Source organism: Watersipora subatra, chromosome 3 (assembly GCF_963576615.1).
Source record: "Watersipora subatra chromosome 3, tzWatSuba1.1, whole genome shotgun sequence".
Taxonomy (NCBI): Eukaryota; Metazoa; Bryozoa; class Gymnolaemata; order Cheilostomatida; family Watersiporidae; genus Watersipora; species Watersipora subatra.
In genome coordinates this window covers 56,178,031-56,203,386 of record NC_088710.1, presented here as the reverse complement: position 1 = coordinate 56,203,386, position 25,356 = coordinate 56,178,031, and the positions used below count along the sequence as shown (strand labels likewise).

Sequence of the window (25,356 nt, the reverse complement as noted above, 5' to 3'; positions counted from 1 at the left end):
CTATGATCAAGAGAACAATGATGTTAATGTGAGATTCATGTGCAAAGGCTCAACAAACAATTTCACATGATCAAAGCGAGAAGACATCTGCTGGGTCCCACAAGAGCGGTTTTTTATTAGCAGTGGTGCCACCACCTACGACCAACTCAGGCAAAACATATGCATTTGAAGCTACAACAATTGATAACATTTAGGAATATATGTTAATAAAATAATTCAAGCTTCATTACTATCACAATCACAAACCAAAAGAAAACAGAAAATTTGATAATGAAAGGATAATAATCAGCCAAGTTAAAGCTTGACAAGCGGGATCATCTCATTTAATTAAGGCGATTTAAAAAGGTGTTTGGAGGCCATTTGAAACTCAATTTTAAGCGGTTTACAGTATGAAACACAAACTTTAGATGGTTTTAATAAAATCTGCATATGTGAATTGGTGTAAACATGAGAAAAATGTGTGACTTTGTTGAAACCACAAGTTGACCTGGACCTTTACTATTGCAGTATTTCGACTAAGACGTTAATCTTGCAGGCTTATGGCTTCTATACGCTGACCCGATGCATCTACAGAGAAGACGAGACTAGTGTTAGATAGCTGAGCCTTGGGGAAATTCAGAAATAATAACAGAAACAAAGGCAAATTATATGTTAGGAGCAATAATTGTTTTAGAATAGTCGCTAAAAAAGCATTTTTGGTCATTTTCGGTCGGAGTTATCTCCCACATTATTCTTCTGAAATTTTTCATTCGTTTGCTTGTGTAAATATACAAATTGTGTGTAAACACAAAAAAATCTATACCTCTGACTGGTATATTCTTGAATTTGTAAGAGTCTAAAGTCAGCTAAATATGCTATGCCCTCAAACTCAGGCGAAAAATGGTTCAAGTTCCCCAAGTTTCATGATCAGATAACGACTAGATGATTAGACCAAGCCGAAACAAAGCTGTAAAGTAGCGAGCATCTATATTTGATATGGGTTTCTCGATAAAACCCGAAGTGTTTGTCATAAACTAATGCTACGAGAACTTTTCTATTGAGCCTTGTATTGGCCTTCAATTTCACGTGAGAACATCAGTTGTCAAAACAATAACCAAAAATGCTGGACTAGCCTACGTCAGTAAAATAAATTGATTCCAACCGGCGGCGATTAACTGTTCGATTTAGAGCTTTTAAAAATTGCAATTACATTTACACATATTTTGCACCAACAACACAGCAGAGTAAGACATGGTCAATCTTTTGATACTATACACCTGTAATGTGAATTTATTTTGTGCAAGTCAACCTTTACAGCTTTTGATTAAAAGCTCTTAAATTAAAAATTACATTAAAATTCTTGTTATATATGTTGGATGAAATGTGGTGTACTCTTGCATGTGTGACACAATAGTTATGATATAGTTAACTAAAAAATTCACACACGTCTAAAACCATCACTTTTTGTGAGATTTGCAATGTAGCTCTCTGTTTCAAAGTTCAATGTATTACACGAGCTAATTATATTTATCAAAGCGTTTTCATAAAAAGATTAAAATGTTGATATCATCGAAAATGTTGCAACTCTTACTCACTATTTATTGAGTAGGACGTACAACTAATATTGATGTCATTATTTGGCAAATACTTCCTATAAACCTTTTAAAACCAATATTTTGAAATTGTCCATTGCATAAAGTTTTAAAAATCGTTATATAATCGTTGTATTTTCCTTCTTTTGACTTTCTGCATGTTGTTTTATTTGATTTGGCTGCAGGGATGTTTCAAAATTAAAATTGAGAATTTTTGATTGCATTGATAAAGTTCAGAAGAAAATGTTTACTCCAAAAAGATGTCAATCGTTGCACTTCCTGTTCTTCATCCAGTGATGTCATCGGCTATTGCAGCCAAGTTGCGGTATTATGCATATTTATTGACGTACATATTATTTGTGTTTCCTTATGAGTGTTTAGATGCAAATTAGAATGTAAGCCTATCCTTAGATACACCGCTATAGCCAGTTTCAAATATTATAAAGATAGTTTGATTAGAATTAGTCCCACTGGTTTGCTTTAAATACTGTATGAACACATGAGTATCCATTGATAACGTGACAGTATGTCTATTTTTATAAACAACTAGCATGACTATGGATGTAATTTTTGGAGAGGTCTGAGCACTTTTTTTGTGTGAGCATTGTAACTGGAATTGAGTTTTGCTAATTTTAATCTTAAAACATCCTGTCTGTCAGAACACCAAAAACAACCAACAAAATTTCAAATGATGGAAAAACTTCAATACTTTTTGACCAACTATTTTTGAATTTGACAGGAAAAGAGGCCGTTAAGACATCGAAGCAAATGAACTATGTATTAAAATTGAGACTAAAATGTCACAAGCATCTTAATTACTGTTTAAACCGTATAATAATTGCTGACATTTCCAGAAGCACAGCAAGCGTTATATTAAAGTGTAACAGACAGCAAGGAGAACCACACGTTTTTAAAAAGCTTGCGAAAAATCATGGCAGCTTTGACTATCCATCATCAGTGGCCTCTAAGCACAAGTTGTCTTATCCTGCATATATGCACAGCTACAAGCAAGGTGCCTGGATGATTGTATTGGTAGTTCATTAGTACAGCCTTTTCATTAGCCTGTTCTCCATCAAATACGAACTCCAAGCAGTTCTACTTGTAAATGTATGAGAGTGTAAACTGATCAGTTCTTTAAAATATTTTTTACAAATGTTTGTTTGCATCTCCTTGCTGATTTTCTACCCATAGTACAAGATTGCTGGGACTGTTCTTGATCAGTGTGAAAACCTAATTTTCTCAGCTGTCGCTATCCTTGTGCTTTTCCTCTAGCTGTCTCTGGCAGTGATGTTTCATGAACGGGCTGAATTCTAAAAACTTTATCTCGGGAAATTATCAAAGCAGCAATTTATTTGTAAAAAATAATTTTTTCGTTGCAACTTTTCAATATTTACCCAGTATGAAACCTTACCTATTACGCAACGTTTTTTTCCAAACCTCCAACCATGGCTTAGAGCAGAAGGAGGCCCAGAATTCTTATTACAGAAAAACTGGTACCCTGTCAGTCTGGCAAGCTGAATTTGTAAAATTATTACACATAGGCTATGGGCCGAGCAGGCAAAACAGTTCTAGAAATGATGTTCCTTTGGCACCCCATTTTGGTGGCATTTTCTGCAGTGATTTAGACTAATTTTGGTATGGAGAGCTCAAAACTGAAGAGTTGCCACAGCTGCCATTCCCACTTCTATGATAAATTTGATAAAAAAAATATATTAGGATTTATCTCCCCTGTAAATTAAATTATTTCCATAGAAGCGTCAGATTTGCAACTTTTTATCATAATTATTTTGCTGTAATTTCGGATGTCATTGGTGAAGTCGAAATTTATCTTCTATCTATTTTCGAACATTCCATATCGTACTATTGTTACACCCACATGTAAACTATATACATGTATAAATGAATATGTACATACATGTATGTAAATAATTGTATGGTTTAATAGCTTTATTTTACAAAAACTATTCAAAACACTATAATTATGTTTTATAACCTGACACAGATTAGTTATGTTTTATTACCTGACACAGATGAATAATAGAAAATAATAAGATACAAGATAAGTGCATTCACTGTTTGAGCTTTGACATGATTTGTGTAGCTCACATACATGACTCTCAAAAAATTAACTTAATAAACATTGACTAGTCACTGTCTAGAAAGCTGGAAAACACTTTTAAAGAGCCTGAATGGTCTGTTTCAAATAGTGTACGCTTCAAGTTGTCTGCAATCGCTACTAGATTCACAGAACATATGCCATCAGAGACAAATAACAGCAAATTTGAGCTTGTTATGAGAAAACACTGTGAGGTGAGTGAGTATTTCAGAAGTCGACCTTCAGCAGGTAATGAAAGGACTCTGGGAATCATTTAAGTTTCAAAGCGACTTTATTCTCTCTGTGAAACCTACACACGCAGACTCTATGGCCAAGGAGATAGCACCCAGGAAAATGGTACAGACTTCAACTGACTAACAGTCCGGCTGTTTGTGTCTAGGTCTAAACCAGTCCGTCCCTCCCTTCAATCGCTGAAAACCATGTGCATTGTGTCAATTATGTAGCAGCTATACATACATGTATATGGAAAGGGTCAACAACACAACTTGCCAAAGCACAATTTCCTTCTTTACATTGGTGGATACTGGGTAAGGAAAATGATGAGTATGCAGTAAAGTGTCATACCAGAATTATCACCCCACCTGAAATTCTACAAGCTGTTCTATGGGAGTGTCAAAATCCAGGTACCGAGGGAACTGATGTGCCAGTATCATGGCAGAGCTGCCTTACACAGAGCTTTACACATGCATGCACTGAAACAAAACTGTAGCAGGAGTAGCAGAAGATGCCGATAGTGAGGAAAATGATTAAGAACTAAACATATTGAACAAATAGTTAGGATATGCGATATTTTGAAATATCCCAGCTCGTTTTGTAAGACTGCTGATATTAGTTGTTAATAATACCACTAATAATAATGCTAATAATAATCACCAATTATTATATTCCATGATTCATCAGTTTCAGGTTATAAAACATAATTAAAGAGGCTTTGAATTTTTTGTGTAAAATAAAGCTAATAAACCATACAACTATACACACATTTACATTTACATATACGTATATAGATGTATATAGTTTACATGTGGTTGTAACAATCGTAAGATATAGAAAGTTGGAAAGTAGATAGAAGATGAATTTTGACTTCACCAATGACATCCTAAATTGCAGCAAAATAAATATTATAAAAAGTTGCAAATCTGATGGTTCTATGGAAAGAATCTTATTTACAGGGGTGATAAATCCTAAACAAAATTTTATCAAATTTTTTTCAGAATTGGGAATGACAGCTGTGGCAACTGTTCAGTTTGAATTATCCATACCAAAATTAGTCTGAATCACTGCAGAAATTGCCACTGAAAGGGGGTGCCAACGGAGATGCAAGAATAAACTGCCTTGGCCCACTGCCCAACATAGCTGCAAGGTGGTTAAGCTGAGCCGTTTTTAGTGTTAGTTGTTAGTGTGCACAGCTGCTCAGCCAAAGATTTGAGTTCAATTTCCCATGCAATGTTTTTCCTAACCTCTATATCTAGCTTTAGACATATGGACAGACACTGCTATTATTTATATTATTAGTGTCATTCTAAAAACTGTCTTCACAACCGGGTGGCTGGTAGGAGGTGAGCCAAGGCCTTAGCCTGATGATTTTGACTTTAAGGAGTCATTTTACAGAATAGTCTTCCTTAAAATCTGACCAGCTCCTAGCAGCACTGTTTTCTGAGTTGTTTGAAAGACTGTTGAGCACTGACCTCAATGAGATATGACACAAGCTGGCTGAATAATGTATTAATCACTCCAACCACTACATACATTATATTACTTTCGGTTGAAAATTCTACAGCCTTCGATGCTCAAATCTTGCACTTTGTACATCTCCTTTATATATTTCCTTCTTCTTTTTACTCTGGCATCACATATGATGGTTATACAACTAATCTGACAATCTGTTGTTTCTTTTTTGATCAGTACTAAACCTTTCACTTTGTCATTCTCAGACACTGGCTCTACCCTATGATTATACTATTATGCTGTGTGTGGTATGTTATGCTTCTTACAGATACTCCAGTAATCTGCTGAGGCCACTTGATCAAGTCAGAGATTGTATTCAGTTTGTGCAATCTTTGAGCACTTGTTTACAATATGGCTGTTTCACCCTTTGTCTTACACAACCTGCACTTAGTTACCATTCCTGGAATTGGTTTGCAGTGCTTAGTCTTGCGCTGCTGTTATTAGACACCCTGCCTCTTTCTTAAGGCCTCTTTTTGTCATCCACTTATGTGTCCCCTACTGTCTGATTGCTTGTTTTCATTTGTTATAGTTCATTCATTAGTCTTGGTGTTCATTATCTAGCATAGCACCTTCTAGTTTTTTTTTTTTCTAAAATCTATCTTACATGTCTTATTCATTGTTAGTTATCAGTTTATTTAAAATATGTATATGTATGTAATATGTATTTTTTCAGACTGCGGCTTTCATACTTTACAATTATCATTGTATTGTTATTACTAGTACCCATGGCAGTCCGCTGTACTTTGAGGGATGGTCATGCGTGTTGATAAAGTGCAGAGAATAATTACATCCACAATTATTCTACCCTTAAAGAAGACAGCTCATTATTGCATGTGTTAGGGTAGTCGACTCTTAAGCTGTATGCCACCAGTAGCCAAACCAATAAAAATAGTTTTTTTAATCTCTGCCCCTAGCTTCAGAGGCACAGACAAAATTGTTGCGTACTATAGAAATTATTGACTACTGCCTGCTCTGTTTGATGTTTGCCTATTAAAACCGGTAAAAAAGGAAAGCCTGAACCTGTTCTTCATTAGATGAAGTAATTCGCTTAACCACTCTCCGCTTTGTGAGGTAGCATTTTATTGACAAACATCAACGTTTTATTTAATACAAATATACAAATATAAAGTGCTAGTAGAAGCAAAAAAATGTTCTTTGTAACTATTGATGCATTGTTGTAATGATAGCCAATGAACTAAGATAAAATAACTGAATTTTTGCTGCCTTCATCAGAAAACTAGCTGCAAGCGATTCTTACAGTATGTTTGTAATAATGTAGCCAGAACAGTGTAAGCTTTTTAATTAGTGGCTTGCCTAATGGCCTGTTCATGGTTTTCCAAACACTTGTTATGAAGTCAATTAACACTTTGATGCCGTATAGGCCGTGGGCCAAGACAGTTTATCTTGCGTTTCCATTGGCACCGTTTTTCAGTGGAAATTTCTGCAGTGATTTAGACTAATTATTGTATGGATAATTCAAAGCTGAAAAAGTGCCGTAGCTGTCATTTCCACTTCTATGAGAGATCTGGCGAAAATGACATTTTAGGATTTATCTCCCCTGTAAATACGATTTCTTCCATAGAAGCATCAAATTTGCTATTTTTATCTAAATTATCTTGCAGTGATTTAGAATACCAGGGGAGAAGTCAAAATTAACATTCTATCTATTTTTGAACATTCCATATCCTACGATTGTTACATGCGCACTAAAACTATATACATGTACATATGTATATGTACATGGATATATAACTGTATAGTTTAATAGCGTCATTTTACAATACGAAATAAAACATAATAATATTTTGTTTTATAAACTGACACTGATGAATCATAACAAATAATAAAAACACATTGTGAATACTTTGTATGTGTTTGAATAATAATGTCTCTACTTTTGTAGAATATATCTTTTAAATTTATTTGGTATTATATCGTTTTTGTAATTAAGTATCAATATGTTGTTGATTTCTTAACATTAATATCAAGAGATGATTTTTTAGCGTAGTTCTGCATGATCATACTATGTTTGCATAAATGTGTTGCTGTTTGCTATTTATTTTTAGCACTGTTGTGAAGTAATAAAATACAAACTATTTTAATTGGTTTTAATGCATTTACAACTTTTTGGATAAAAATGTTAGGTAAAACAGCTGTTTTAGTACCTACCATTCAGTCCCTTCTTGCCATGACAATAACCAGTCAGCCAACATCCACATTTGCAAACTATATTTGTTGTACAATAAATAAAATGCTATGAGTTTTTTATATTGAGGAAAAGTAGCCAATTTACACATAAGTTCAAAAGATAGACCACAATCATCGAAATCAAACCATCAGTTTTAAAGGTTTATATTCAAAAAATAACTTCTTGCTAATTCAATTCATAATTGGTTTGTTTATTATCCACATCACATAACACTTTGATTTCATGCCTGATAAAAACCTGCCTATAAAAGCTCAGCTGGCAGCCATCAGTTGTGCATTTTATTGCAAAATTTGGGGTAAGGAGACTTAACTCTTAAGTGTGTAAAAATTTTACCTATGAATTCATTAATTTTGGACACATATCCTTGAGGAGACAACTCCAAGTTCAAAACTACCTCTAACGAATTTAAAAATATATCCTCGATAAGAGGCAAAAATGTTCCGCCTCCTATTATCAATTTGCTATACACATTTTAGATAATTTATATATATACGAAGGCCTCTTATTAGGGGGCCTCCCATCCTACATATTTTGAGTATATATATATATATATATATATATATCCGTGGTTATCACATCTTGTAATTACAATTCTTGACTACATTATCTACATGTATGTTGTTAATATCACACTTTCGTCTTGTCTGCAAATAAAGTTTATTTAAGGTGTTGAAACCCATTTAATGAGCCACTGCCACCAGTGAGGAGAACTCGTAGGAATGAGGTACAATCCCTACTACTGGCATATCTGTGCTAAACCGAACGCTGCTAAAGGTACAACCTGCTGAAACCCACAGAGTGTGTTGAACCCATAGATATAGTAAACCCTAGATTGGCGAATAGCTATCATCACAATGGAGCAAAAGTGAGGCCTATAATTGGCTGTTGTTTTCACGACGTTACGTCGTATTGATGTGCATCTCAGCATCAAAGCCTTCAATTGAGCAATAAGTTTAGTAGTGGAAGCACACTTGGCATGCTAGTTTGTAAGCCATAAACGTAACAATAAGACCAAATTCTTAGTGAAATGTCATCAGAAGAGACCACAACACCCCAGGCATATCATGAATTGCCCATAACAAGACAGAACTTCAACTCAAAACAAGAAGCTTTCAACAATATCATAAGCTATCTATGCCGATTAAAGACACCAAGCTGAAAGCTGCTAGTGGAAAATAATAGGAAAATCATCATCATTTCGTCGATGGTTTTGAGTCAGCAGCCAAATCTGTACATGGCATTGCTCAATATCTTTTCAGCAACTACCCTTACATCAACTACTTCCTAACCTTTAAGATCAACCAGGATCACATTGAGATTCTGTTTTCCACAATACGATCTAAGGGTGGCTATAACAACAACCCGGATGTGCAGTGCTTTAGATCTGCACTTCGAGCACTGTTCATAAAAGCAGATATCACGCCAAGTCCCAATGTTAACTGTATTGATCTGGATGTGAGCAGGGCTGAAAAAACTGGCCAACTCCTGCTACAGCCTCTGGCTAGAAAGAAAAAGAAGAGACAAAAGCTGAGGAAAGTGAAGATGAAGAGTTCGGTGATGAGGATTTTTTTCTAACTCAAATGTGATGAGTGTATCAAGCTCTTGACCAATGTAGAAGTAGTGGGAAGTAGAAATAATGATGACATAACCCTAATCTCAGTTAAAAACAGAGGAGGATTGGTGACCAGATTGATAGGCCAAATATGTATTGCTGCAGAAAAGTGCCTACGTTCACACATGGAGAGCTATGGTATCATACAGAGAGCTTTTAAACAAGTAACATCACAGACAATAACATATATGTCTTATTACATAACCTCAATCAAGGTTTTACATGTACAGTGCATGCCAACAGTCTACTCAAAACTATAGTAAATCGCTATATACTAAAATCAGAATACACTATGCCGCTTCAAAGCAGGAATCTAGTTCAACCAACTTTAGACAAATACTATCTCGTCTAGTTATTTTCAGTCATGTCTAATGGGCGTTTAATACAGTGGTCCAGCGTAACTGCTTCTAAATCTCATTTGATTCATTAGTTTGTTATTAGTTTAATTTCTATTTGGTCACTCTTTGTATTATCAATGATATAGAAGCTTCTAAATCATTGGTATTATTCATTACCATGTGTGTAAGATTCTTGCCTTTCTCATCCAGAGTCATTACAGTCATACTTCGACTTACGAGCTTAATGCGTTCAGAGACTGAGCTCGTATGTCAATTTACTCGAGTGTTGGTGCAATTTATTTATATATAGAACATGTAGTGACCCCAATTTATTGCCTCTATCCTGGGTCATCATTATTCACCTTATATAAATGAAGCCAGTTCCTGTTGCACTGACCACAGTAGTTTAGCAGCATATCTATTATATAGCCTTATTATAGCGTAGTGCAATTAACCAGTAAACAAGGATTAACACTTTGTGAAACTTGGCAGCAATGATTCATTATGTGTATTTATCCTTAAATAATGCCTTTTTTATAGATCTGAGGTGTAAACCAGAGATTCATACTTCTTGTAATAACATTTCAACGTAAAAACATGTTTTTGTTAGTTTTGTATAAAATCAAGCGTAGGAATCAGCAAATTCATTTATTGTCCAGTAACTCCGTCAGACACCTCACCGAATCATGTAGTCAATTTTGACTACGCTATAGACTATTTGCGTACATTTTGACTTCAATTATTTACTCACACGCAATACGTCATCTTATTACAATATATAATCTTCTGCAATCATATCAGGATTACTGACTCAATTGGGAATAGGCCAAAGAGGTATGTTTTTTTTTATAGTATATTATATCATTCATGTCTCATTTCATTGTTTGCCTGATAGATTTTTACGGATTTATGAATGCATTTTATGTTTTAATTGTATTGCGGCTTATCATCATTTTAATCAATTCTATATAGAACATTAATAGTTTTTCTTGCTAAATACTTTTATGTTTATTATGTTATTAATCTCCATGTATTTGTTTACAGTTTTCACGGTTCAATGGTTTATGGTTTATGATTCAATAAACTATTATTAACCAAACAATCAGTTGGACTCCATCCTTAACTCCCTATGAGCCAGTACAGTGAAAACTCTGGACTAAGAAGCGAACTCTGTCCAAAAGTGTAAGAAGTGAAATCTACTTACCTATGAAACAACCTTCAACCTAACCTACCAGGCAAAGAGAAAGATCATACCAAAAGAGACAATTTAACCCTAACTAAAGATCCCAAATCAAAGGACACTCAGACACTTGAAAAGCTGTAAAGACCAGGAGAGTCATGCAGGAATTCATGTCAAGATAAGTGAAAGCCTAGATAGGACAAATAGTTAGTAGCGTTGCATTGTATATAGAGTACGCAATAGAGTAATAGTGTAAAAAGGTATTTTTTAAATTTTCCATCTTTTAAGTAAGGTAGAGGTTACATAGATAGGTAGGTTTATCACCTTTGTAAGTGGTTGAAGCAACAGCAATTGACTTCATTTGAATGGTTACGGAATGCTTGTTTGACCAATTAGAATTTCAAGCTTCCACAGATTTTACTAGGGAAATAACCCATAGGGCCTAATTGACTTAGCAGACTTTGCACGCACCTTTAGGCAGCATTCCCACATTGTTACTCAGTGACCACAATATTTGTTTACAATGAGTGAGTCGAACTCAACATTAGTCTCAACAACTAACTCATTAGAACTCAACAACTCTTGAAAGAGCTGAATAATGCCTTAGAGTTTAGCAGATTATCTGAAATCAAACTGACTCTAGAAAAATGTGCTGAACATATAAACGAGGAATTTGCTAACATTAGGAAGATCTCTGAAAAGCATGATTCTCAACTAGTAAAAGACATAGATAGACTTGCTAGAGATAGAAGTCTAATTTTACAAAGTGTCGATCAATTGCTATCTGAACAAGTTGTAAAGACAAAGGAGCCATCAGCTCAAACACATATAGAAAGCACCGAACAATCACATGCACTAATAAGCAGCGATAGTGTTAGACAATCACAAGTTGAAGCAGTGCATGTTGACATGGTGAATTCACATAGTGGCAAGCCACTAAAAAGCAGTGCTTTAGACACATCACAGCACAACTCACATCATACTGCTCGCAGTTCTAAGTCTCAAAAAGGGGCCACGGCTCAAAGCTTCCGATCTAGTAGCTATCGATCAGGCTCAGTAAAATCTCGATCAAGTTCTAGCAAATCGCGCAGTAGCATATCCATATTACGTATGAAAATGGCTGAAATAGCTGAACAAGAAGTAGAACTCCAAGCTAAACTTGAAAATGAAAAATTGGAACACGAGTTGCAACAAAAAAGAACAGAAATAGAACAGGCAAAAATTCAAGCAAAAATTACTGCAGAAAAACGAAAAAAGGATATAATCCTTCAAGCCATTAATGAAGAGCAAGAGGAGACAAATTTGAGCCCAGTGTTGCTCAGACCTCCTACAAAACCTCCACTTAGTGTAAAATCACAAGTCACTTCTAATCCTGGTTTGCAAAGCTTAGTACTAAGCCAAAACGAAAACAGTCATGAAATAATATCCCCACAATTGACAAATGCCATAGTAAATTCTATCACATCTGCTATGAACTTATCTCGCTTGCCACCTCCAGAACCTTTTGTGTTTTACGGAAATCCTCTAGAGTATGCGGATTGGAAAATAGCCTTTGATACATTGATAGATCAAAGAAATGGTACAACAGTTGAAAAACTGCACTACTTGAAAAGGTATGTCAGCGGTGCAGCAAAGGAAGCTGTTGATGGCTACTTCCTACTGCAATCGCCAGAAGCCTACAATAAGGCAAAACAAACACTTCAAGACAGATTTGGAGATTCTTTGCTTATAGCAGATAGGTTTAGAGACAAAATAGATCAATGGCCTAAAATAACTTCCAAAGATGGTGTTGGACTTAGAAAGTTTTCCGACTTTCTAAACCAATGTCAAGCAGCTCTAGCTAGTGTGCCTGAACTTTCAATATTGAATGATAGTAGAGAAAACAGGAAAATGGCGGCAAAGCTACCTGACTGGCTGCACAACCAGTGGGTACGCACAGCCACTAAGGCCAGACAAAAGGACAAAGGCAAATATCCATCATTTGCTGATTTTTGTTCATTCATTGCTGAAGAAGCAGAAATAGCTTGCAATGCTATGCTGGCAAAAAACCCAGCAGATGCAAATGACAAAACCTCTGCAAAACGAGATAGAAAGATTACTCTTAAGACCAACACAATAGAAACTACACTGTCAGATAACAATAAGTCTATAGTTATAAATGCAGCACAGCAAAAAACTTCCTTCTGTAAGTTTTACAGTGAACCAAGACGACATCTCACCACTGAGTGTCATGATCTAGCTAAACAGCCACACGAAAAGAAACAAGAATTTGTCAAAATGAACTCTCTATGTTTTTCATGTCTAGAAAAAACTAGCGCAACTCATAGATCAAAAACTTGTACAAACAAAGCAACATGCTCAAAATGTACCAAAGCACATCCAACATCATTGCACATAGAATATCCGACTAGCTATAGTCCCGACATGCCTTCTGGTTCAAAGTCCAATCAGGCTTTTAAAGATAAAAAGCACAATGATAGCCAAGTGTCTAAGGCCGACCCAAAGCATGAAGCAAATGAAGAGAAGCATGTCTCTCACAATTTAGAAACTCCATCTGTAGTCAAAGCCGCATCGATGACAATACCTGTGTGGGTATCTAGCGCAAATGAACCCAACAAAGAAATGTTGGTCTATGCCTTGCTTGATAGCCAATCTAGTTCCTCCTTTGTCACCACAAGTGTAGCCAATGCAACAAATGCATCCAAAACTGAAACTATGCTAAACCTAGCAACAATGACATCTTCAAGTTCAACTATCAAATGTCAAAAAGTTACTGGACTTAGAGTAAGAGGTCAAGACTCAAAACGAATAATCAAACTTCCTCCAGCTTATGCAAAAGATGAAATACCTGCAATTAAAGAGCATATTCCAACCAGGAAATCTGTCAATGCTTGGCCACATCTGCGACGAGTAGTAGCAGAAATGGGTGCAGATCATGATGTTAATACACCATTAGGTCTACTTATTGGTTATGATTGCCCTCTAGCATTTAGGTCAAGTGAAAATGTCATAGGTAATGACACAGAACCATTTGCTATGAAAACAGAACTAGGCTGGGTAGTTATGGGAAACCTTAACTCTAGGAATCAAATGAATGACAGAAGCATATGTCATAAGGTAGTATCCAAGGAGATAATGTCTCCTCACAATGAAACCAGAAACATGGTGAACTTCTTGGTCAAGAAGGACACTTATAGCAACATAGAAACTGATACAAAAACAGAAATTCTTCAGGTCATGAGCACAGACTTCACTGACACCAAGGTCACAGAAACTGGTTTGTCAGTCGAAGATCAGCAATTTATCCAAATCATGAAAGAAAATACACATAGGGATTCTCAAGGTTACGTAGCAATGCCTCTACCACTAAAGAGCACACCAAGCTCACCAAACACATTACCATCAGCAAAGCATCGCCTGAACTTGCTGCTCGAAAAATTAGCCAAGGAAGCTCGAAAGGAAGTCAAAAGATATGGACTTGTATCCACATGCATGAGTTCAAGAGCAGTTCATTTACAGCTCTTAAATGACATGTCCACTGATTCTTTCATTAACGCTTTACAGTCCTTTATAGCCATAAGAGGATCTGTAAGACAAATCAGGTGCGACCAGGGTACGAATTTTGTAGGCGCCATGTCGGAATTAACAAAGGAGTTGCAGAAGCAACTACCAAACCAGTCTATGAATACTGAGTTCGTATCCAACCCTCCACATACATTTCACACGGGTGGAGTTTGGGAGAGGCAAATTCATACAGTAAGAAGTTTTTTGAAGGGTTTGTTCTGTAGGCATGGTGGGAGGTTTGATAGTGCAACTTTGCGCACTATTCTTTTTGAAGTAATGGCAATAGTCAATTCTCAACCTCTTGGTCTCATCACGGATGAACAGGTCCCTCATACCCCAAATTTACTTTTGACCATAAAATCCGATGTAGTGTTACCTCCACCTGGTCAATTCCCTGAACCTGATGTTTACTCCCGAAAACACTGGAAACAATTTCAGTACATTGCCAATGAGTTTTGGAAGCGGTGGCGTACTGACTATTTAAGCACACTGCAACAAAGGCAAAAATGGAATAAACCAACAAAAGATATTAAAGTAGGAGGCATTGTAGTGGTAAATGACAGTGATGCTGTTAGAAACGACTGGAAACTAGCCAAAGTTGTACAGTGTAACAAGTCTAGAGATGGTCTAGTTAGATCTGCTAGGGTGCTGATTGCTAATCCTGACTACCGTAAAGGCACCAACAAACGGCAACACCTAGATAGACCAGTAACAAAGACTGTGTTTCTGGTTGAGAACAAACTGTAAATACGAATTAGTGAAAAATATAGTAAAATTATTAAATTTTAGGTGGGAGTGTAGTGACCCCAATTTATTGCCTCTATCCTGGGTCATCATGATTCACCTTATATAAATGAAGCCAGTTCCTGTTGCACTGACCACAGTAGTTTAGCAGCATATCTATTATATAGCCTTATTATAGCGTAGTGCAATTAACCAGTAAACAAGGATTAACACTTTGTGAAACTTGGCAGCAATGATTCATTATGTGTATTTATCCTTAAATAATACCTTTTTTATAGATCTGAGGTGTAAACCAGAGATTCATACTTCTTGTAATAACATTTCAACGTAAAAACATGTTTTTGTTAGTTTTGTATAAAATCAAGCGTAGGAATCAGCAAATTCATTTATTGTCCAGTAACTCCGTCAGACACCTCACCGAATCATGTAGTCAATTTTGACTACGCTATAGACTATTTGTGTACATTTTGACTTCAATTATTTACTCACACGCAATACGTCATCTTATTACAATATATAATCTTCTGCAATCATATCAGGATTACTGACTCAATTGGGAATAGGCCAAAGAGGTATGTTTTTTTTATAGTATATTATATCATTCATGTCTCATTTCATTGTTTGCCTGATAGATTTTTACGGATTTATGAATGCATTTTATGTTTTAATTGTATTGCGGCTTATCATCATTTTAATCAATTCTATATAGAACATTAATAGTTTTTCTTGCTAAATACTTTTATGTTTATTATGTTATTAATCTCCATGTATTTGTTTACAGTTTTCACGGTTCAATGGTTTATGGTTTATGATTCAATAAACTATTATTAACCAAACAATCAGTTGGACTCCATCCTTAACTCCCTATGAGCCAGTACAGAACAATTAAATATATATATTGATTGGTTTCCATACTCTAAAAATGCAAATAAAACACTCAAAACAATATATTGTAACAAAAAGAACATGTTGGTTATTGCCCTAACTTACCACATGCTTTCAAAAAGCAACAAATAAAAAATAATGCAAGGAAATGTGATTAATTAAAATGTAAAATTAAATACATACAATAGCAGCTAACGCTAGCATTTGCCAGAGAGGGAGAGATAAGTTATCCTTCATTACAACAGTTGATTTTGATATATTTGGATTTTATCCAAGTCTTAAAAGACAAACTTAAAAGCAAACCTAAAAGCAAACTTTAATCTTTAACTTAACGTGATTAAAATTTCTTCGGCGTTCATAGTTTTAAGTTTCTCGCTGGTTAGCTAATTTTTCTTTTGTTTCGCTCTCACGACTAGCCGGCCATTTTAAGAGAAACCTATCTAAGGACGTTTGCCTTTGTCACCCTTTCAACATGTTGCGATTAGGACGAACACAGGTGTCGTCACCAAGGGTTAATGCACGACCACTAGCCAACTTGTCCGAATGTCTATTTTTTATAGTCTTGATAGATAGCAGCGGCCTTTTTACGTAGCATCGTTTTAGTTACGCTGTCACCGGCCCATTGTTTATCTTTTTCCCAATGCCTGAGCAGTCTCTCCATCAGTGGTCGTGAAGATCGCTGCGTTGTTTAGAAACTATGGTTAGTCCTTTTGCAAACTAAATGCCTTGAATATGATCCTTGTATTTGATACGGTAATTGATGGATGTATTTCTGTCATATTGCTGAGCTAGCTCAATCGCGCATACATATTTTGCATATTTTTCAATAAATTTCCGTTTAATATCAATTGTTATCATTCGCTTTTTCTTTGCATTATCTATCCTTTTACTGGCAAACTTTCGGTCTATGCACGGTACTGTTAATTCACATAATTCTGCACTGAAAATCGCGCACAAAAAACATGGTACAAACGTATAATCTGAGCAGTTGAAAAATACAGAGTGACGCTGTTCTCATAAAACACCTCCAACATACTTGGCAACTGACTCATGTGATCGTATCTCAAACATGGCTCATATGTTAGTGCTAAAACATGCTTAAAAGCTGGCTCGCACATCAAGTTTCTCGTACGTTAGGGCAATCGTAAGTTGAAGTATTACTGTATATAAGTTTTACATATTTTCAATAAAATTTGCAGTCTCAGATGCACAAACTATGGAAAAATTGAGCAGTTTTTAGTGCTAAGTCAATAGGAGTTAATAGATCAGCTGATTCGCTTTGCACATCACCATGACGTTGCATCATGCTAATTATAGGCCTGACTTGTTTTGATTATTCACATATCTAGGGTTTACTATATCTATGAGTCCTTAGATAGGTTTCTCTTAAAACGGCCAGCTAGTCATGAGAGCGAAACAAAAGAAAAGTTAGCTAACCAGCGAGAAACTTAAAACTATGAACGCCGAAGAAATTTTAATCACGTTAAGTTAAAGATTAAAGTTTGCTTTTAGGTTTGCTTTTAAGTTTGTCTTTTAAGACTTGGATAAAATCCAAATTTATCAAAGTCAACTGTTGTAATGGAGGATAACTTATTTCTCCCTCTCTGGCAAATGCTAGCGTTAGCTGCTATTATATGTATTTAATTTTACATTTTAATTAATCACATTTCCTTGCATTATTTTTTATTTGTTGCTTTTTGAAAGCATGTGGTAAGTTAGGACAATAACCAACATGTTCTTTCTGTTACAATATATTGTTTTGAGTGTTTTATTTGCATTTTTAGAGTATGGAAACCAATCAATATATATATTTAATTGTTCTATATATAAAGAAATTGCACCAACACGCGAGTAAATTGACATACGAGCTCAGTCTCTGAACGCATTAAGCTCGTAAGTCGAAGTATGACTGTAATGACTCTGGATGAGAAAGGCAAGAATCTTACACACATGGTAATGAATAATACCAATGATTTAGAAGCTTCTATATCATTGATAATACAAAGAGTGACCAAATAGAAATTAAACTAATAACAAACTAATGAATCAAATGAGATTTAGAAGCAGTTACGCTGGACCACTGTATTAAACGCCCATTAGACATGACTGAAAATAACTAAACGAGATAGTATTTGTCTAAAGTTGGTTGAACTAGATTCCTGCTTTGAAGCGGCATAGTGTATTCTGATTTTAGTATATAGCGATTTACTATAGTTTTGAGTAGACTGTTGGCATGCACTGTACATGTAAAACCTTGATTGAGGTTATGTAATAAGACATATATGTTATTGTCTGTGATGTTACTTGTTTAAAAGCTCTCTGTATGATACCATAGCTCTCCATGTGTGAACGTAGGCACTTTTCTGCAGCAATACATATTTGGCCTATCAATCTGGTCACCAATCCTCCTCTGTTTTTAACTGAGATTAGGGTTATGTCATCATTATTTCTACTTCCCACTACTTCTACATTGGTCAAGAGCTTGATACACTCATCACATTTGAGTTAGAAAAAAATCCTCATCACCGAACTCTTCATCTTCACTTTCCTCAGCTTTTGTCTCTTCTTTTTCTTTCTAGCCAGAGGCTGTAGCAGGAGTTGGCCAGTTTTTTCAGCCCTGCTCACATCCAGATCAATACAGTTAACATTGGGACTTGGCGTGATATCTGCTTTTATGAACAGTGCTCGAAGTGCAGATCTAAAGCACTGCACATCCGGGTTGTTGTTATAGCCACTCTTAGATCGTATTGTGGAAAACAGAATCTCAATGTGATCCTGGTTGATCTTAAAGGTTAGGAAGTAGTTGATGTAAGGGTAGTTGCTGAAAAGATATTGAGCAATGCCATGTACAGATTTGGCTGCTGACTCAAAACCATCGACGAAATGATGATGATTTTCCTATTATTTTCCACTAGCAGCTTTCAGCTTGGTGTCTTTAATCGGCATAGATAGCTTATGATATTGTTGAAAGCTTCTTGTTTTGAGTTGAAGTTCTGTCTTGTTATGGGCAATTCATGATATGCCTGGGGTGTTGTGGTCTCTTCTGATGACATTTCACTAAGAATTTGGTCTTATTGTTACGTTTATGGCTTACAAACTAGCATGCCAAGTGTGCTTCCACTACTAAACTTATTGCTCAATTGAAGGCTTTGATGCTGAGATGCACATCAATACGACGTAACGTCGTGAAAACAACAGCCAATTATAGGCCTCACTTTTGCTCCATTGTAATGATAGCTATTCGCCAATCTAGGGTTTACTACATCTATGGTTGAACCCAATGCTGCTCGAGATACAACCTACTGAAATCAACAGGAGGGAACACAACTCCTGTAAGAACAATAACACTAGTCATCTAATTATTTGTTGCCATCTTCTTCAAGCTTGCTACTAGTCTTTTAATAACAATCCGAAATGATATTTCTCCAAAAAAAAAAGATTTTATTATAGTAATAGTATCATGTGTCTTTTTCAAGAGCAAAACACAAGTTGATGATGTGAACTAATACAAATAACCAATTATACATACCCGAATTATGCCTTGTTTCTGTAGGCGTAGTCATAATATGTGTAGCCATTACCTAATCATATGTAGAGGACGGGCCTGTTTTTCGTTACAAACTCTCATGTACCTAGCTACTCTGGTTGAACTTGCTAAGGCCCGCCTTCTAAGATATAAATACCCTGCCTGTATGTACACGTACATTTTTGTGGACAATACAAGACATACTGCAACCTTCAAGGTTGACTTGCAACAAAATTCACAATACCGTTATTTGATATCAAAAGATTCACCATGTCTTACTCTGTTGTGTTGTAGGTGCCAAATATGTGGGAATGTGAATACAAGCTCATAAAAGCTAAAAATGAACAGTTAATCGCAGCCACACGAGACCGCCGTAGTTTGGATTCTCTTTCCAAAACGGCTCAAATGTGACGTAGTTGTGGTAGATGGTTTCTGTTTACACGTTTATGCAACCTTATTCGTCGAAATATTTTCACAAATATACTTCACGCATTCAATAAAACCATGTGTATTGTTCTTACGCGTCTGTTTTATCGTCATCGTAATGCTGTCACTTTTAGCAGTGATATCTTATAACTTACTGTAAAAATTCATTTAATTTTTTAACCTTACCTTGAAGGAGTACATACATATATTTGTCTGATAATCATGACGAGCCTGTTGGTCACCTGTGATAATCGAAAAGTGCTGCAGAAATTATTTGCGAAGTATTGGGTCACATAATCAGATTATGACTTGCCGATTAGACCAGGCCAAAACAAAACTGTAAAGTAGCGAGCATCTATATTTGATACGGGGTCTTCGGTAAAACCCGAAGTGTTTGTCATTAACTAGTGCTACGATAAGTTTGTATTGAGCTTTTTATTGGCTTTTCAATTCATGTGAGAACATCACGTGACAAGACAATAACCAAACTATCATGACTACGTCAGAAAAATAAATAGATTCCAATCTATGGCGGTTTTTCGGTTTTGAGCTTTTAAGAGCTTGTAATCACTTTTCCACACATTTGGCACCTACAACACAACAGAGTAAGACATGGTGAATCTTTTGATACCAAATAACTGTAATGTGAATTTTGTTGCAAGTCAACCTTTCACTAAATCTTTCTACAAACATCGACTAGCTTGACTTCACTTGCATTGCACCAGCATACACATTACACCAGCATACACATTGCACCAGCATACAAATTCCACCAGCATACACATTGCACCAGCATACACATTGCACTAGCATATGCATTGCACCAGCAAACACAAGTGCACCAGCAAACACAAGTGCACCAGTATGCATCATCTCCAATAAGCAACTGGGCTAACAATCTCTCAGATTGTACCAGCATCACAGTGCACCAGCCGAACAGTTGCATCTCTCTGGTCACTTTTACTTGTCAGGACCCAAAGGAAGTGGTATTTTTCCCTTACAAAAGCAGCAACAAGTTAGGAGTTGCAATCCCTTTAAAACAGAAGGTCAGGGATTAGACAACCCCTCTTAGCATACTAATCTAAATTCACTTTATCGACTTGCCTTAAAAATTGCGCCAGTATTTATATAACATAAGCGATTGGACTAGAGATTAACAGTTATTGTTCCAACTGACCAATCACATGTCCTTGCTGATTTCGTAAAAATTTTCACATTTGTAACAAAAAATTATCGAGTGACAACTAGCCATTGCAGTGTAACAATCTAAGCGTTAACAAAAAGTTCATAAAATTTTACATATTCTATGAAGGGAACAGTATTCTTAGAACAACAGTAAGGCATATTTCGGTAACGAAAAAGGCTAATTACAAAACCTTATCTCGAAAAAACGTATCAACAAAAGCGGAAACACTAATATTTAAATGACTTAAACAACTAATACAGTGCACCCTCGAGATACGATTACCCTGATATACGATTTTTTCACCTTACGAAGTCAAACATTGTGATATCTTCACCTCGCTATACAAATTTTATTTCACCAAACGAATTTGAGAAAAGTTTCGCCCGAGTTAAAATTTGGCCGTCGGTGTGCTCATAGCACACGTCGAAATAAAAAAGACACCGAAATATAGTTTGCCGAAAACATTCTTAGAACGTTTAGAAGAGACACAATGATCGACTTCTCTCATGTCTGCGTGGAAAATTTCGTGTAAAATACACAAGCGAGAGCAAATATTCATTTGTAGCGTTATTATAGATTTTGCTATAAACTTTCAAGTCAGCATACGTATATAACTACAACTATCTACATTTAATTTGTTATCTATGGAATCTGAGACCGATACAAATGTTACAAAACGAAGGAAAAATGATTTCTATGTCAACAAAGTTGGATGTCGTAAATAAGAAGGGACCCGTATTATTAACATTGTCAAGGAATATGATCGCAACCAATCAGCATTTGCAATTATTATTAAAACAAGAACTCCATCAAAGCAAGCACAAGAAAGAGCTTCCGAGTGAAGATTTGAATGAGCTAAGTCATGCACGCGATCAGCATTCAAAAGGAGCAACCATTTAGTAAAGGCGAGGATGTAGAAGATACAGAAAATCTCAGATTCGCAGAAATATTTCAAGTGTTTAATTTGCTGATGTGGACTGGTACATTAAAACAATGCATGTATAATATATATTATTTAAATTTATTTTCAAGTGTACAGCACCATAATTAGCATTGATACGTTTTGCCTCCTCTCTGGTTTACCCGCTACATGTATCAGCTAAAGCCACGTTACTCCAAAGGTATGTACGTCCAGTATAGAAAATATAATTTTATTTTTCATTTCGGTAGCCATTAAATGGTCAAGTGTGCGAGAGGCCGCTTTCTATAACTGCATCGCTCGGCCTTATTGATTTAGGTTGAAAAACGTTTCAACCAGATAGGCTAAAGTTTATAGTGAAAGTGAAGATAGGAACTGCTGAAGGATAAAATTTCGTGATAAAAAGTTGAATTTCAGTAAAATAGTTCAAAATACAAACTAAAACATAATTTTAAGTGAAGGCTTAGCAAGCTAAACTTACTTGAAGTGAATTCAAAGTTTATGTTATGCGTACCTTTTGAAGGCAAGAACTCCTTACCGTACGTACTACATTTGGTACGCACATTATAATTTTGCATTTTATTGCAAATCATAACCATTAAAATACACTAAATACAATACAGTTACTGTAGGTAACTATAATTACTAAAGTTAACATACTATTTTGTTGCTAATTGTCAATATGTACAGATTTTTATAAAAAAAATTGACGATTTTCACCAGGGGGTGTTTGCATTGTATAATTACAATGGTCTTTATACCCCGATATACAATTTTTTCACCATACGATGCCAACCCTAGAACGAATTAACATCGTATCTTGAGAGTGCACTGTACTTAATTAGAACAGATACTTAGATTATTCCGATACGCGATCATAAACATAAGAAAATTCTTCAAACAAGCGAACAGTGAAAATAAATTAGTTAAAGATTGTTTATTGCGTACAAATGTTCTATAAAATTCGATAAATAGTGTCCGTTATCTTTTCTAGGTCAACCACTGTCCCAGAAGTTCCTTCTCTCTCTTCCTCTTTCCCTCTCTCCCTCATATACATGTACTAGCTGCATTACCCGTGTTCGGGAACAGATTTACGTAAAGCAATAGTTTTATTGAGAGTTGTCTTCCATACTGTAAAACAACTCCAAACATGCAATCAACTGAAATTTTTGTGCTGATCTGATTGCATACACATATGCAGTTGTACATGTCAGTAATGTTAGAGAGACCAATGAAAATATGCAATGTGTTTTACAGCTAGTCTACAATGCATCAGTCTCGAACCACTCAAATCGGAACTGTCCTAATTTTGTACACATGACTGATAATGAAATTGACATTGCTAGGCAAACTGAAGTTCTTCAAACTGGCAGTATTGAAAAGTTTTACATATTTTAAATTTACACATTTTAAGAAATTCTAGAAAATATTTTGCTATTGCACTGCTAAGCCATCGCCAGCATTTATTGAATTGAGACTTCTACATGCTTAAAACACTAATCATGACTCACCAGTTTTTCGTCTATAGCCTGTGTTTTGACACCGTATATACAAACTGTGCAGCAGTAATGTGGTCGTGTTGATAAAATTTATTATCAATAAAATCTACTATATAAACTAAATATATGGCCTCTTGCCTTTCCAACGTAAGGCATTATATTTGGAGCATTTTTGGACATTCGTCCCATAGAAAAATTCGGCCCTATATTGTGTTGCAGAACTGTAGTCAAGTGCGAAGTTTTCTGTCCATACACGGCGCCTGGTAGCAGCTGCTGTAGTTAGTGCATCTCGCTGTTGTCGCCATTTCATCTGCTCTGAAAATTCAGCTCGCCGAGCAGCTGTTGTAGCTAGTGCATCATGTTCTTGTGGCCGCTCCATCTGCTCGGAGGTTTCTGCACGTCTGGCTGATGTAGCGGCTGCTCTGAGCCGTTTGAGTCGCTGCTGGGTCGTCTCAGTAGTCTCTGCACTTCTAGCGGCTGCAGCATCTATTCTGGCCTGCTCTCGATGTACCTGTGTTTGTTCAGCGGTTTCTGCTCTTCTAGTAGCTGCTATTCTGTTTCGTTGTAGGCATAGCTGTGTTTGCTCTGCAGTTTCTGCACTTCTAGCAGATGCAGTAGCTATTCTGTTTTGTTGTAGGCGTAGCTGTGTTTGCTCTGCAGTTTCTGCACTTCTAGCAACTGTAGTAGCAGTTCCGTTTTGTTGTGGCGTAGCTGTGTTTGCTCTGCAGTTTCTGCTCGTCTAGCTGTTGCTTTGCGAATTCTGTCTCTTTCTCTACGGGAATCAATCTGTTCTTGCGTTTGGGCAGTAGGCTTTTTGGGAGGCATTGTACTGCTTCAAGCATTTCTAAAATTGAATGAGATGGTGTGCTTTTTTGTAATATACGCTGCTCGCTTTCTTTTCACCCGCCGCCTATCGCAACGCTCGGAGTGCCCGTGCAAATTCTGTAGTAGCTGTAGTTCTGTAGTACTCCTAGCTGGAACAAAAGTAAAAGTAACTCAGCTGCGGAAGGAAATGAACATGTTTACTATCACAAACAGTAGAAAATCCAACATTTTCAACCCTTTCACTGCAGTAGACTCATTCATGCGCTTTCTATGGTCGACCGCCGTAAACACATTTTTGTGACTTTCCCAGCAATTGCTAGCAACTGAATTTTATTATTCGTTGATAACATAACCAACGATCTTTAAGACTTTTATGGTAGTGACGGTGTTGTCCAAAGATTTTTCTATAAAATTAGCCTAAAGTTTAATTTTAAATCTTCGTTTGATAATTTCCAACTTAACCATTTTGGGTGCATGCGCTGCTATAGCGGCTTCGAGTATATTCTTTTCAAGTTCATCAGCCGGTTTTTAGGCTTTGCGTAGTTGCATTACTCATCCATCTATATTTAGAGCCTGCTTACAGTTACAATACATCTACAAAACTAAGCATGACCTTCAGACATGTTTGCAGACATTGGACTGGTCAAACAGCTATGGCCAAATGAAAGAATTTCGAGTAATTTGCATTCAAAGTTCAACATCGCGATCAGCTAGTAACAACGCGTAGTAGCTAGTAGTAGATGCGTATAGGCTTCAATTCAGCGATAAAAATGGCAGACATCTAGTGGAGTGGTGACGAAGATAAGTTAATAGGTGTAGAAGAGATTGCAGATTGCATTTTATACACAGTATGTTTTAATTGCTTGTTATCATTTATACGTTTACACATTTATATGCTACCCTTATTAGTCAAATATGTTTGTAGAACACAAACTTTAATAAAACCGCTATTTCATGCTACTTTCAACATTTATTATTTTTTAATTTTTGCAATAAAGACAATACAATCAGATACAGTATTTACTCTG

The 25,356-nt window shown here is 35.9% G+C and overlaps 1 protein-coding gene across 1 annotated transcript; it reads left to right on the top strand.

Annotated features, from left to right (window-relative positions):
* Positions 1-11,663: 11,663 nt before the first annotated feature.
* On the top strand, positions 11,664-15,065 carry LOC137390765 (uncharacterized). The gene has a single exon (XM_068077085.1). The coding sequence runs from the start codon at positions 11,664-11,666 to the stop codon at positions 15,063-15,065; it is 3,402 nt and encodes a 1,133-aa protein (XP_067933186.1).
* The last annotated feature ends 10,291 nt before the right edge of the window (positions 15,066-25,356 follow it).

Bases quoted from the DNA above. Each gene is read 5' to 3' on its own strand.
- LOC137390765 (XM_068077085.1), top strand. From the start codon at position 11,664: ATGGTGAATTCACATAGTGGCAAGCCACTAAAAAGCAGTGCTTTAGAC.